Source organism: Micromys minutus (assembly GCF_963924665.1).
Source record: "Micromys minutus genome assembly, chromosome: X".
Classification (NCBI taxonomy): Eukaryota; Metazoa; Chordata; class Mammalia; order Rodentia; family Muridae; genus Micromys; species Micromys minutus.
The window spans coordinates 54060166-54076070 of NC_137970.1; the positions used below are offsets into that span (position 1 = coordinate 54060166).

Sequence of the window (15905 nt, forward strand, 5' to 3'; positions counted from 1 at the left end):
TCATGAGAATTATTATAGCTTACTGACTATTCAAATATAGCATAGGATTAAACTTATACATGTGTATGCTCTCATGGGCCTAAATAGAACAGTGGTTGTCATTTGCAGAAATCTTAACTCATTCCCTACTTTCTTGGTTATGGCTGCACCCAGATCTTATTTAGGTTTAAAAGATATCTAGAAAACTGAAATAATAGAGTATTCAATATGATACAAATTATGACACATTTGTAGGAAGTGGTATTAAAAAACCTAAAATATAAATTGGGGAAAGGAGAAGTCCAGATTATAAAAGTAAAAATATTATTTCCCAGACTTTTATTCTCACACTTATGAAAATAATTTGCATGCAAACAGAAAAGTATCTGTTTGATTTATAATAAATGATAACTATGCTCACCTAACATACCCTGGTGACTAACTCTTTAAATTCTAATTACTGAAATCAACATTACAGCAAAATGCTGTTCACTAGTATTTCACAGTATTTCACTACATATAAAATATGCTTAAAAATGTCTTTAGCCTTATTCTAATCATGTAAGCCTAGAAAATCTTGACATTTGGGGAATAAATGTGAATTTTTTTAATTTTCAAAATAAATTATAAATAAAGCTCCAGACTGCTAATATCACACAAATGACAATTCTTCTACATTTCAAGAGGTCAGCTCTTTGTAGAAGAATGTCAACAAAAAGTTCACACTAAAATGGTACACATGATACACATTTGGGTATATTCAGGAATTTAAGCAACTATAGTATGTTGATTGTTGTAGGACAAAATGTTACTGACTCCAGGAAAACACAGGCACAATTTAGTCTAAACGCCCAAGAGATGAATAACTGAAATATATTTTAGTAAAAAAAAAAAAAATCAAATGTGGACTCTCAAATGGGAATAATGTTTTGAATTTATACTATGGCTAAAATGGCAGTTGAGTTTATAACCAGAAAGAGTTTTGGTATAGTGAAGAAAAACAACAAAAATATCAGCTTGGTCTGCTTTCTAGCAACAGACATTAGTGCCATTAACAGTTCATTATATTTTCTTAAAGCCTGAACATCATTTCTACTGCAAGTGAAAATTGCTTAAGGGTATTAGTTTAAGAATAAAATCCCCAACCCCACCAAAAGCAAAGTTATGTGTGTACTCCTTCCTCTGCACTTAACAGATTTTCAGATGCATGAAATGATTAAAAAGCATGAGACAAACACATCAGCTTAAGAAATATCCTGGAATACCAGGCATACATTAACAAAAAGTTTTATCACACAAGTCTGATCTAAGTGTAACAAAATTGCTGTTACAAAAGCAGAGCTCAATTATTATCCCCACCCCCCCTTCAAGAATTTATGTAACAAAGTAGCACATCTGCTATCTCAAATTTGAGGAATAAAATTGATCTTGGAACTGAAGCTCGCTTGTGGAACCACGTGCACTCTATTGCTGTAAACAAGACCATACATGATTTTAAAGTTTTTTTTTCAACTATAAAATAACAATTCAAAATATCTGTTTGCAGTGCAATGAGGCTCTTTTCTGGAAGTCTAGAACAGAAGAACCCTTTGGAATGAGAACAGAAGAACCTATTAAAGTTGCTTCCAAGTATTAGCTAGCCAAAATATTCCAGCTCAAGTTAAGTACTTTGATACTATTTAAGATTCAAATGAAAACCAGTAACTCACAGCTGTTAAATAGTAAGTGGAAGCAGAGATATATATGCAGTAGAACAAGTCTACATACACAAATATGTTGTATAAAAGCCTAGAGCATATGACACTTAGGAAATCTTGTTAATTACAACTATTAATTTGAGAGCCAATATAATTATTGAAATTTCTCATCTTATAACTTAGGAGTATCTTTCCCTACCACACTTGTTCTATTTCTCCTTAGTAATGAGTAACAGCATCTATTTTCCTTAGCATTTCCAGTAGTTGTAGTTAATAGAGGTAGCTGAGCTACTGTTCAAAGAAGTTATTCTTTGTGGATGAGGATTTTTTTTTTTCAAATGTTTAAGTTACGTTTAAGCTACACAAGTTCTATTAATGCAATAAAATATAACAGGAAAAGAAAAATGGATGCAAGAAACTTTTGCATTTGGCACCTTGTCTAGATTGATACCTCAAGTATTGTCTTTTAATAAAGTTAATGCACACATCAGGACACACCACAATGATTTGCTACATATTTACAAGGCACCAACCCTTTCTCACCTTAAATGTGAATTAAGCAAATCAATGAAAAGCATATCAAGATACCCCCCACCCCACCCCAAAACTGCAGTATAAATATATACTTCAGTTCAGTACAGTTCGTGAAAGTTTGGCCTGGGAAGAGGAAAATAATCCAGATCGTTCTTACAATATAGAAACTGTAAACATTTAATAGCTGCCTTTAGGATTGGTGTATTGTGCAAAAGTTATTATTACTGGGTATAGGAATCAAAATGGCAAAAACAAACTATATAAAACTCTGTAAGAAGGTGCTATACTTCTGTGATACAAAAGCAAAGAGGGATATCTTATTGAGATAAAAATGTCATGCTACTCTTAAGAAGCAGATGCTTCTTTAATGTAGTAAATCTGTAGTGTGTCTGTGGTGTGTATATGTGTGTATGTGTGTGTGTATGTATATATATATATATATATATATATATATATATGTATGTGCGAGCGCATGTTCATGCATGTGTATGTGCACACACGTATATGTGTGGGCAGAATTTGTTTTAATTTAAGGCCTAATGAGTAAGGCTTGTTTGAACAAATGAAGTGTGGAGATTAAAGTCTTGAAACAAATGTGTACTGGCATAATGGAGAAGCACCAATGTGAAAGGAAGCAGAAGTCCCCACACAACTTGCTTTGTAGATTTTCTAATAAATTCCCTGCAGTAGAAGGCCATTGATTTTATTTTCAAAAATTATTTTAAAATCTTTAACTGTTAATAATTCCATCCCATGAGATGGCTAACCCTGGCTTTTTCGGTCATTTTGCGTACTCTGCCTGATCTAGATGTACCAAGATTCAGAGGATCTTCAGTGGACACAAAGTTGTCATTATCTGAATCATCATTATATAAAACAGTTCTCCTGCCTTGGTTTCTTGTTTTAATCCGTGGAAGTCTACTGAAACGTCCTGAAAACATCGTATCAAATTCATCATCAGCAACTCGTGCTCGTTTGGCTCGGCTGGCTCCTCTAGAGGCACCTCTTCCTCCTCTCCCTCTTCCTCTCCCTCTACCCCCACCTCCACCTCTTCCTCGACCCCCTCGTCCCCTGCCACCTCTTCCTCTGCCCCCTCTACTCCATCTACCCCATCTTCCCCATCTGCCTCTTCCTCCTGTGCCTCTCGTCTTCCAGTTTCTTTTTCCATTGGCATGCTGTTTTCTGAGTTTTCTTTTAGGTCTGGTTTGTATAAATTTGCTATAGTCATGGTCTCCGTCTACATAATCTTGATCTGTTCTGGAAGTGGACTCAGAGTCAGAGTCAGAGCCAGAGGTACTTTCTGAACTCAAACTGGATCCTAACTCTCCACTCTCAGAGGAGGATGAATGTGCTTTTTCTTCTGTTTCTTTCATTTCTTTTTCTTCTCCTCCCATGCTTTCATCTTCTTCTGAAGCACTGAGTTTTCTTTTGGCTCCTGTCCGGGGCTCTCTGCCATCAACACTTGTAAGAGGCCCATCAAGGGAGTGATCTAAAGCAAAATGAATGATTTTTAAAAATTAGGTCTTGACATTGTAAGGCAGTCCTTGAGATTATAAAATCAAAATCATTGGGCAGATTCATTGAAGGTATTAGAAACGACACTTAGATCAACTTAAAATGAAAGATTTTAAAGTTTGATTCCTCTTTCACTGCTTCTTTTGGAGTTAAACAAACAAACAAAAAAGATACAAAAGGATTGTGGGGTTATCTGGGCAGAAATTTTTGCACTAAACTTAAGAATTACAAGGAAACATAAATTACATGTTTCATTCATTAATCCCTTTAACAAGTACTTGCCAATAGCTAGTATGTAGCAGGTATTAGAAGGAGGCTGGATCATGATGATGAATGAGAAAGTACATGCTGTCATAATTCAAGCTACTGAGGACAAAGTCACTAAACAAATGCAACTTTAAGTAGAGATGAGTGTTAATGAGGGCTGTGTCTAGGGGGTGCTATTTAGATAGGTTGAAGCATTTAAAGAAGGAACTAATGAAGTGACTAGAGAAACACAACACCTGATTTACATTTAAAAAATGTTCCAGCTGTTAGAGAAAACAGATTGTAGAAAGTAGTTAAATAGAAATGGAGGTCAGCTAAAAGAACTCTGAGGTTAGTAGTCTACCAGGCATGATGAAGTGCCAAGGAGTGATGTCTATAGGAGTGATGTGTATAATCTATTTGAACATCTCATCCCAGAAGGTGAACCAGAACAAACCTTTTATTTCAAATGCAGACACAATGGGACCTATTAAAATGGTTGACATCAAATGCTAAGAACGTGTATGTCCTAGATTTTATAGACTAGAAAACTCTGTAATGGGTAGAAGTATTTGCTAAGTTGGGAAACACTGAAGATTCAACACTTTGGGTAGTGCACTGAGAAAAAGTCAAGTTTTCTAGTTTTAGGTACCAGTAGAAATCTAAAACAAACAAACATTAAAGAAATCACCAGTTAAGAGGGGAGTCAGGAAACATTTATCTATGCACTGTTTAAGCTTAATAAAAATTATCAATATACTTTGCAGGTGGAGAAACACTGCATAACACACACACACATACACACACACACATACACACACACACACACACACACACACACTGTATCACCCCAAAGTGGTAGGGCCAGAGACAGAGAAATATAAAGTTAGACATATGGCCTTAAGGGACACAACTTAAATGTGGTATTCTGTAAGCCTGGGGAAAATAAAGGTCTTTTTAGAGGGTAATCTCTGTTTACTTTAATTCCCTAGACATGGGGACTCCAGAACTGTGGGAAACTGAAGTCTTGTTTAAACTGCTCACTCTGGCAATGGCTGCCAAAAGTGACTAATACACTCTACCTGGCTACAGACTAAGTCGGTATCACAAAAGGATAAGATAGCAGGCGATAAGGTATTTCAGCAGAGTTATAGAGGGACTACAGAGATGGTCAAGAGAGCCTGCTGCTTTTGCGGAGCTCAGTTCCCAACACCCACATGGGTAGCTCAAAAATGCCTATATGTCCAGCTCCAGGGAATCTGATGCTGTCTTATGGACTGTGTAGGCACCTCATTAGCATACACAAACTCACAAACAGACACAAAGACTTATGTATATAATCAAAAGTAAAAAAAAAAATTAAAAATCATAGAATTAACAAGACTTTACAACTCTGTGTATGTGAGAGATAAACGGAGAGTTAAAAATTCCTGAGTGCTAACTTACAAGGTGGTATACTGCCTCCAACTTCAGTATTCTAGACATTAAGTCAAGAAGATAAAAAAAATCTGAGGTAAGCTCAGACTACACTGTGACATCATAACTTTAAAAATTAGAGATAGATGTTGATTGAAAATGATGAGTTTGAGACACAAAGATAATGAAGATAGATGAAATGTACTTTTAAGAACCATCTGGAAATGGAGGAATGAAGATGCTTGGATTGATCCATCAGGAAGAATGCTTTAAGGTGGGAATGATAGCCTACACTTAACTCCAGCACCCAGGAGGCAGAGGCAGTTAGGTCTCTGAGTTTGTGGCTAACCAGGTCTACAGAATGAGTTCTAGACTAAGATCTACAAAGTGAGACTCTCTGCCTTATAAAATATGATGACTGGCTTAGTCAACAGATTATCATTAGAGTTCTTTATTTGCAGGAGCCAAAAATATTAAGCGAGCTAAACAGTAGAAAACTCTGAAAATAAAGCATGGAACAAGCAAATCAAGGCAAAAGAACTCTATGTAGATATCAGTAGAGGCTACAAACCAGTAAATAGATTATAGGAGGCAGTAAACAGTGTCCAGTATCTTAAATATTAAAAAAGGAACACTGGTTGGGAAGTCTATATTACTGGTGATATGGGTTGAAGAGCTTTTTGAAGTATGGCTGGGGCAAGAATCCTGTATAAAAGAGGCAGAAAATATAGGCTACTCTTCTGTAAAATTCTCCTATAAAGTATCTATGGCATAAGTATATACAATGCAATAGAGTCAGAAAAAAAACAAAATTAACAAATGGGAAACATAAAAGCACATTTTAATGTGCTAAGTTTTAATTGTCAGTCTTTGAAAAGCTCACATCAACTATAACATGCTTAAATATTTTTCACATAACCAGCAATATATTTATAAAGTCTATTATTTGGTGGCTATAAAACATTGCATATTAAAATTACTGTATATATGTGTGTGTGTGTGTGTGTGTGTGTTGTGTGTGTGTGTGTCAGTCAAAATAAAAATCTAGTAAAGTACTTGTAAAAGCAAATTAAGTATTATTATAAACTTCAAATAGTTGAACATAGAACTTCCTTTGAACATGCTCAGGGTTCATCCAGGACACTGGATAATAGCTTCTGGATAATATTAAACTTCATATGATAATAAATTAAGTCAATGTTTTTTGTAAGCACTAATTTTTTTCTTCAAATAAAAAGATACTGGAATAGCTAACAAGAATAAGACCTTTAAAAATATAACTTTTAAAGTCTTCTTCATCTTTTATTGAGTTGTTTTAATATAAGAAAAATCTTAGATGTGTTGAAAGTCTTATTCTTATGCACTTGGAAGACAAATTCTTCATTTTTTTATCCTATTCATTCTATTTTACATTTTCTTTAAAGTAGTTATTAGACATCTGTTCCTAATTGTAGATCTAAACCTCCATTTGACTTAACTTCGACCATACTGCAATTCTTACCAAGTGCTAGGACACACTAATTGTACTACTCTAAAATACCAGCTTGTGACTCATTATCCATTGTAAAAAAATAGAGAATATATTACCTCTCTCAATCAATTTCCTACCTTGTTTAGCTGGTAAAACTCTATTACGAATTGATTTGGCTTTCCCTGGGTCATGGCTATTTCCACTTCTACTATATCCACTGAAACTTGATGGAGAAAAAGGCCCATCCCCTTCATCATCAAGTAGATACACTGAAACACCTTCAGCAGCATCTGAAACTTACATTTTAAGAGATTGTAGAGTTAAGAAAATTTTAATTGTTTTTCAGGAAAGTTAATAGGGCTGCTGTATTATAAAATTCAAAATTGCTTTCAACTGGCAGGACACCTATACTCGAAAGTTTTGGAAACTATGATAGGAGGACAGTGAGCTTAATATCTATCTACCTTGGCTATTTAGTGAGACGTTTACACTCCCAAAGTAAAATTGAATATTTGAAGACAAAAGAACAAATAGTTTATCATCACTAAGCTTTCAAAAACAAACTGTCGAAATCAAAACAAGGAAATACTTCTATTACCTGTTTAACCTTCAAGTCTTATGTTGACAACAATATTGTACAGTTCATCTGAGTTCTTATAAATACAGTTACAGACTTTCAAAGGGACATCTAAATTCATCTAGTCAGGGGTTAGAGATGTCTCAGCATTTAAGAACATTGGCTGCTTTTCTAGAGATTCCAACTTGGATTCCCAACACCAAGATGGCATATTTCAATTATCTGTAATTCTGGTTCTAGGGCACTTGACACCGCTTCTGGACTCTGCTGGTACCATGCGCACTCATGGTATACAAAATACAAGTAGGCAAAGCACTCATAAACACAAAATAAATATTTAGAAATGATTTTCCAAATCACCTAGTCAAACAAAGAAACCATATCACTTGACATAATGTCTTACTGAAAGGCCATATAAATAGTAAGTCAAACACGATTTAAAATGCATTTTTAATCCAAATTGATTGCTCTCTGCACTCCCTATGATCGTAGCATGTCTATATCCTTGAATTAGCATCAAACTATAGAAGACAAAAATAAAGATATATTTACCAGGAGAAGAAAAAGGAGAGCTAGTCCTGGCATAAGTCACTGAGGTATTCTGGTCATTTTTAGGCTGTAACTTCATTTGCTTCTGTTTCCCTTTTGGACTGAAAAAAAAAAAGAGACCATATTTTTGTTAGTAATTCAGTATAATATATAATTACACAAAATTCTTAAGGTGACCAAGAAAATGAAACTATCTAAAATCAAGTCTAAAAATGTCTAAAATTGGTGATCTGGCAAACTAAAAGGATAAAATGATGAAACTAAAATGATAAAATAATGATAACTAAAATGATGAAAAAATAAACATTTAAAGGCATAGGAGAACCCACATAAACAATAGCTTAGGTTAGAAACTCCGTGTTTATAGAAGAACAAGAGTTCTTGAATCCCTTGAAACTTCCAGAACTTTCACAACTACAGTGACAGGCACAGCAGGCTTTACCTTGGCGCTCTGCTGCTAGATGAGCTGCTGCTGCTTCTCAGACGCTTTCTGTACCGGGCTTTTCTCCTCTTCTGACTCTGGACTGCAGACTTATATTCAGAGATGATATTTTTAATGTGATTTTCAAATAAGGCAGACAACCTCAGCGTCATGCTATAGATCTGGAAACATAGAAAGTATAGCCTTGCTTTAGCAATTACTTTAGTTTTAAGAAGAGTTATGAGCTTATCTGGACCCATATGAACATCAAGTATCTATTTAACATTCTTAAGGAATTAAGATGTCATTTTCATTAAAAAATAATAAAAGCTGTAAAAGATATTTAGTTCTGTGAAAGACATGAACAGATCCTCACAAAATGTTCTGTAAAACAATTTATAATATATACCATACAGCTTTAAAGATACAGCTATCCCATGGTTAATAATTTTACTACTAGCCATCTGTTATAAGGAACTGTCAAAGGACTGACTATACACACATTTAAAAAATGCTCAAGGATATTAAAGACATTACCAACAGTCATTATTTGTATAGAGTGAAAAAATTATTTTTTTAAAACTCTAATTTTCTAGCATCAGGATACTAGAAAAAAGAGAAAACAAAACCCCAATAAACTATGAAATAATCAAATAATGTAAAAGATCAAATATCTTAGTTTAAACAATCATAATATGGACCAGAGTATCTACCAACACTCAGCTGAGAAACTTTTTCCTGAAGTAAATAAATAGCACACTTAATGTTGAGACACCCAATAGATCAATATGCAGAAAGAAAAGAGCATAAAGGTGCTCAGCCATAATAAGATTTCCAAGGCTCACGAATTTCCAAGAAGAGAGGGTAGAAAGATTTTAAGAGTCAGAGTTGGTGGATGACTTCAAAAAAATAGTGTTTTGTTGACAGCAGGACAGATGCTCATAGGGTCTCAGAAAATGTGAAAGCATGTCCAAGACCTACACAAATTCCACATAGACAAAATCCCAGCATAGAGACAGGAAGGTTGATATGCAATTCTACTAGTTGCTGAGGAGCTACAGCATGTAATGGCTTATAAGAGTGGGAAAGCCAGATTTTTTCCTTTGGTTTTGTTTGGAATGATGTTCTTGTAGGCTGACTGCATAAAAGAACAGGCCCCCATCAAAAGACTATCTGGGCAATAAATTGACTTGATGAGGAATGATTTGTTTTTAAAAGATATCTCAAAGTTGGGTGGGAAGGAATGGGAAGTTTGACAGGATACTATGTAAACATGTTCAAAATATGGTGTATGAAACTTCCAAATAACTAGTAAAATTTACTTTAAGTCATAACACATATACAACAAGCCTTGAAATTCAAAACCTGATATTGTAAAAGTCAACAAACATTAGGTATTAGTAAAGATAGTCCTATAATTAAGGACATTAAATATTAACTATAAATAAAAATGTGATAGTTTGAGATTTTTAAAAAATCTGTATTTTTAAAGTTTCTACAAAACTACCTTAATCTAAAAACTATGATGAAAGGAGAAAAAGCAAATAAATACTACAATGAAAGGAAGAAAACCAAAAATCATGCCTAGAGAAATTAGTGAAAATTTACTATATATAAAGAACTTGAAGCAGATAAATATACACCTACCATATAACTTTAATTTGACAGCTAAGTGGATACTAGTGAATCCAAAAGAAAATATTACTATAGATATTTCTTCTCAGGATATTTTCAGTTTTGATAATACATAGGGAAATATTTTATGTAAGTATGGAAAAGAATGAACTTCCCAATAGGGTTCACTAGTTGTGATTGTAATGGGAATACCCGCGTTGAGAGCTAATTGAAAGAATTTATATAAATTGTTAACTACCTTCCTTTTTATCAATTCTTTTACAGGGGAATTGAGTATTTAAATCATTAACTTTTTTTGTCTTTTCTCTGAAAAAATGTAATTATCATTAAAAACCAAAGGAGAGTTTGATGAGAAAGAAAAAGGTGCTTAATTTCAGAATGAGTACTCTAATAGCATATTTACATACTCCTTGAATAAAATCCAGAATTCAGAAAAGATTCTGAAAATCAAATTCAGTAACTGTCAAATAGCAGAAGATACTTGTTTACAAATCTTAAAATCTGTAGAAGGAAAACTGCCTGATAATACATAACTGCCAATTTAATATTAGTTTCATACCCTTGACTTCTTATTAGAAGTATACGCTTTGGAGTTGCTGAATATTTGGCGAACGTCTTTATAAAATTCCAGAGGACTATCATAATTTCCTGATTCCAAAGTTTCCTTCACAGTGCTGAAGTCCATAGGTGTGTCTATAACATCTTGATAATCCTACAAATGATAATGCGTTACATTTAAATACTCGGATTGCAAAACAAGTCTAAATAAAATAGCACAGAAAATGACGCTACCCACTGATGTAAGTTATTCTGACACAAATGCTGCCTTTATTTCAGCCAATCGATTCTCACTCCCAAACCTATTCCTTTGTATGCTTCTGAAAATGAGTTTAAAGAGTTAGAACAGACAAACTCATTGGCTTGAAGTGACTGATGATATCCTGCCACTTATCTAATGACTGATAATTAGATTACTTAGGTATACATAACTCCACTCCACAGATTGATTATAGATTTCTGAGATTCTGAGTTATGACATTTCACATATGCTGATATTAGTTGAAGTCAGAGCTAATTGGTCATACTTGTGCCCCATACCCTCTTCTTGATCTCTATATGCAGCAGAAGCTGGATTTAAATGTATGGTTCTTCCACCTTAGCCTCCCAAATACTAGGGTTATACTTATGCACTATTACATTTGGCTTCTTTTTAAATTATTATTATTATTATTATTACTATATCTAAAGTCTTCAGTCTCACTGATTCAGAATGTAGTTTGATTTTAATTAGGAGAAAAAAAATCAATTTTACCTTAAATCCCTCAAGTCTAGAGCTATTATATAGGATACTATCTAAAGCAGACATTACCACTCCAATTGCATGATTTGGAATAAAATACACAGTACATATTCAGTCACTCATGCCATTTAGAATTATTTAGAAGTAAAACCATCCTATTTTCTCTGGGAAGAAAGCGAAGTGCCAAAAGTGGCAGAGAAAAGTTATAATGAAGAGAAAAAGTTTTCCCAAGTATAAAAAAAAACCCACAATTTTTAAAAATAGATTTCCATAAGTTTTAAAAACACCAAAATATATTTCAATAGGTTTTCATAGGGAATAATGTTGGAACGTAAGTAATAAAACAAAAAAAATTCAAAAAATTCAGGTGACTATTTAAGGACATCCCAGTGAGAATTATCATCTGTGATGCAAAAATAGCAGAGCACACTGCATGTTCTCTGCTTTGACTCTGGGTTTGTAGCTATATCTACAAGTAGCAACTATGACTTCATGAAGAACAATAGTGAAAACATGTTGATTCAAAAAATAAACAAACAAAAGAATAAAAATAACCAAAAACTTTAAAGAGGCCTGAGCAAACTGAACAATTTAGAAAATTTTAAATGTAATATCACAAAAAAAAAAAAACCAATCTAAGCCTACCTCAGAAAGAGATGGATCTTGTCTATCTGGAAGAACTGATTCTGAGGATTCTCCTTCTTGTTGTTGAGCCTATGAGGGTAAATAACACAGACTCTTTCAATATCACCATGACACAAAACAATACTTATAATGAAACTATGACTCAAGACACAAATAACAACAAATGAAAATTATATTTTACTTAAAAGATTTCTATATTCATCATATTCTGATTTGAAAAACCCAACAAATCAAATTTCACCGAATGTAACATTGTTATTCCTTTTCCTTTCCAAAGCATACACATATATATTACCAAGTATCTAGAGTATTTGGAGATGTCACATATGGGGCTGAGCAGCGCATGCTTTTAATCCTAGCATTTGAAAAGACAGGCAGGACATGACTACAAGGTTAGCTTAGGTATACAATAAGTCTCATACCCGCCTTGTATACAGTGAGGAGACCCTTACTTAAAAGTAAAATGTTGTTCTATATTCTAAATTGTTATTAATATTATCTTTGTTAAAAAGTAATATTGGTATATGGATTAATCTAAGTAGCCATACTGATGATAAATGCACTATGAATAAAACAGGTTTTGTGTATGTGTGTGTGTGTGTGTGTACACACACACGTATTTTCTAAGTATCTATAGTATATAATGGTGTATAGTAGAATATACTAAACAAATAAAGCATGAAGAAACAGAAACGGGTTTTTTGTTTGTTCTGTTTCAGACAGGGTCTCACTAGGCCGTTCTGGCTGGCCTGGATTTCTGTGATGATCAGACTACCCTCTAACTCCCAGTTATCTGCCTGCCTCTGGGATTAAAGGCATGTGTCGCCACATCTAGATGACTTGATTTTCTTTTAGAAACTATATAATTTTCATGCTAAGTCCATGATAACTACTTTTTTTATTATGACTAGAAAAGTGATGTTCATGAACAGATACTAATGGATATCAATGGGAAATTGTCCTATGGGCAAGTATCGAAACAACGGTATGCTTACTGGGTACGAATGAGGATCCGCTGGCTGTCGAAAGGGTTCTGAGTCTTCCCGTTCATAAAGGAGGCTCAGTAGCTTCTTGCATTGCTGCTTCCAAGAGTCAGGGTTACACTTGAAAGCCTGTCGTCTGCCTCGACATTTGGCCTACAGATTTAAGATAATTACATCTTTCCTTAAGTATTCTTTGATCTTCTCATAAAAGCCTAATGTTATCAAAGTTAAGCTGCAATAAGCTGAGCGAGCATATCTGCCATTCTAATGGCAATCACTTGTATAAAACAGAACAACCACCACTTTTATGTTTATTTCTTAGTTTCAGTCATCATTCTGTCTGGCCAAAAATAAATCAAAGCTAATGCGAACAATTCTGCTACTCTAAAATTTCATTTTAAGAAAACCTAAACTGCAAATAAATTACAGACATGCAACTGCTTCCCCACTCCCCTCTCACATAATCAGAACTTGACGTAAAATGTTGTTGGCCTGTGGCCTATATCTGGGAGCCTTATCAGGTTCTTGAATTGTAAAGACTGTTTATTTAAAGAGTATAAACAACATAGTCTGTGCTGCCTGCTTTCCTTGTGGGAATCTGGAACCAAGGTATGGGTCAGTCAGAAGGCACCTACATAACCAGTCTTTACTAAAAGTCTTGGTTATTTAGTCACAATGACATACATGTTTTCTCTTTTCATTGCTGGGGAAGCAGTGTGCTGTATGACCCCTCATCGGAGAGAGAAACTTAGGGTTTCATCCAGACTCTCCCTGTCCTTTCTCCTGTGACTCGGCTGTATACTGTACTGCTGTAATAAACCTAAATCACTTTAGGATCTCTGACTCAGGACACCTAGAAATGTTTCGTTTTCATCCAGTCACATTTACTCACCCTCCTTCCAGATGAAGTGCCAGGACCATCGGAATCTAAGTCAACTATTTCTGTGTCCTAAATTAAAGCAGGAAAACAAGAGATGCTATGTTACACTGGAAGTGTTACAAAGTAGATGCATGCACACGAGGAACTGGCAAAGATAATGACAGCTAACTTTTCATCACCAGATCCAGCTGTTGGCAATATGCTGTGCACAGGTTAGAAAATACACTGGAAGAAGAACTGAAAAGGCTTTCTTCTTATACTAAAATTAGTTCCCTGCAGGAAATACAAATTTGTACTAATTCTGTTAAGCTTGGCTCTGAGAAGTAGGCATGATAACACAGCATAGAGACCCTGGAACTAATGAAGGGTAAAACAACTATACAATGGAGAGGGGAAATCAAGTTGTTAAAATTTTGCCTTAACTTTTTGTTCCAAGCAAAACAGTAGTACTAGTTTGTAGAGAAATTCTTACCACATCAAACCCTAAATTAAAATACATTTAAGGTAAAGGTTATAAAAGTAGAAGGAAAAACAAAAAAAAAAAGTTTGGGTTTTTAAAAGGTTAATATTTAACTCATACCACATTGTCATTATTTATATAAATGACATTTAGGTTATTAAAATAGATTATTTTCTAGTCAGATGAGTTTTCACCATGAAAAAATAACCAAAAAAATAAAATAAAATGCTGGGTGCTTTTTATTTAAAGGGCTAAAAATTACTGTTGATTTTTGATCACTTAAATGCACTGAGTCTCAAAGGATGAGGCTACTTGTCTCACACTATACCCTATAGATAGCACCACTACACTTTGGTGTATAACATTGGAATCCAGGTCAAATGAACTTAATATAAAAGATTCCAGTGTTCAGCCCCTTTCCAAAAGCTTTCACTATTTATAACCAATTACAGTTTTTACACTAACACTATGCCTCAAAGACCAGGAAAGAAAAACAATCATAATTATCAAACTTTGATTCTTACCTCCTCCGGATCGCTGCTGCTGTTTGGATCTTCTGCTTTGATTTTATTATAAGTATCCAAAATATCAGTACAGCTTTGATCCCTAAGAAACAAGATAAGTAAGGCAAATTACACCCCATGACTTAAGAAATAGGATGTTAGTCTCTATAGAAGATGGCATTCCTTCTTACCCAATAAACCGGAGTAGGACATCAGTCACAATCTTGGCTGCTTTAACTATAGGACTATCTGGCTCATTGAAAGTCCTAGCATTATGCTCAATATAGCGTACCTCCCACATTAATGCTGATATTCTCCTGTGAAATAAAAAAAAAATTGTTAGCATTGGCTGATATATTTGAATTGTATTCTAAGAATATGAATTATTAGACTATATGGTACTTTATCATGGTTTATCTAAGGTATTTCAATATATTTATATGACACACATATATTATGTGACTTATGGAGGCTTAGAACATCAGCATGGCTCAGTGGATAACCTGAGGACCAAGCTGGATGCTCAGGATCACATAGTAGAAGGAGAGAAGCAACACCTGACAGTTTTCCTTTGGCCTCTGCATGTGTGCAATGCTACAAATATGGCTCTTCTGCTGATTCCCCTCCAACATTCACACACACAAATAAATAAAACAAAAACAATACAAAGTGCATTGATAAATCAAAATCGCATTTAGCTTATGGAAAGGGAGCAGAGAAAATAAGAAAAAACTATATTGTGAAAAATAACACATTTTCATCTAGCTATGTTTAAAATATATTATCAAATGAAATTAATACCTATTTTACCAAATATGTGCATTTCTCAAGTACCAGAGGCAGATTAACTAACTCACGCAATACTGCAGTTACTATAAAGTGAACATGGCTTAACAAAGAACAAAGAACTCCTAAGCTAAAATAAAGAACAACATAACTTGGTCTATTTATATATCTAGCAATTAATCCTAATTATGTATTACTAATTCCCCAAGGACGATTTTAAGGATTCAGCATATTCACTGGAACATCTTGATCATGAGGCTAACATACTCCTGATCTGCCGTTAGTAAACTCAATTTCATGTAGTTTTG

General features: G+C 34.1%; 1 protein-coding gene across 1 annotated transcript in view; it reads right to left on the reverse strand.

The window, feature by feature from the left end:
* Positions 1–2947: 2947 nt before the first annotated feature.
* BRWD3 (bromodomain and WD repeat domain containing 3) overlaps positions 2948–15905 on the reverse strand; it is a gene marked incomplete at its 3' end in the record, with an annotated part of 87571 nt that continues 74613 nt past the window's right edge. The window contains exons 32-41 of the mRNA XM_080909813.1: positions 15003–15128; positions 14833–14914; positions 13861–13917; positions 12981–13121; positions 11986–12054; positions 10600–10752; positions 8427–8587; positions 7988–8085; positions 6996–7154; positions 2948–3699 (exon numbers count right to left, since the gene is read on the reverse strand). Coding sequence (XP_080765939.1) covers positions 2948–3699; positions 6996–7154; positions 7988–8085; positions 8427–8587; positions 10600–10752; positions 11986–12054; positions 12981–13121; positions 13861–13917; positions 14833–14914; positions 15003–15128 — 1798 coding nt within the window. The remainder of the gene's footprint in view (positions 3700–6995; positions 7155–7987; positions 8086–8426; positions 8588–10599; positions 10753–11985; positions 12055–12980; positions 13122–13860; positions 13918–14832; positions 14915–15002; positions 15129–15905) is intronic.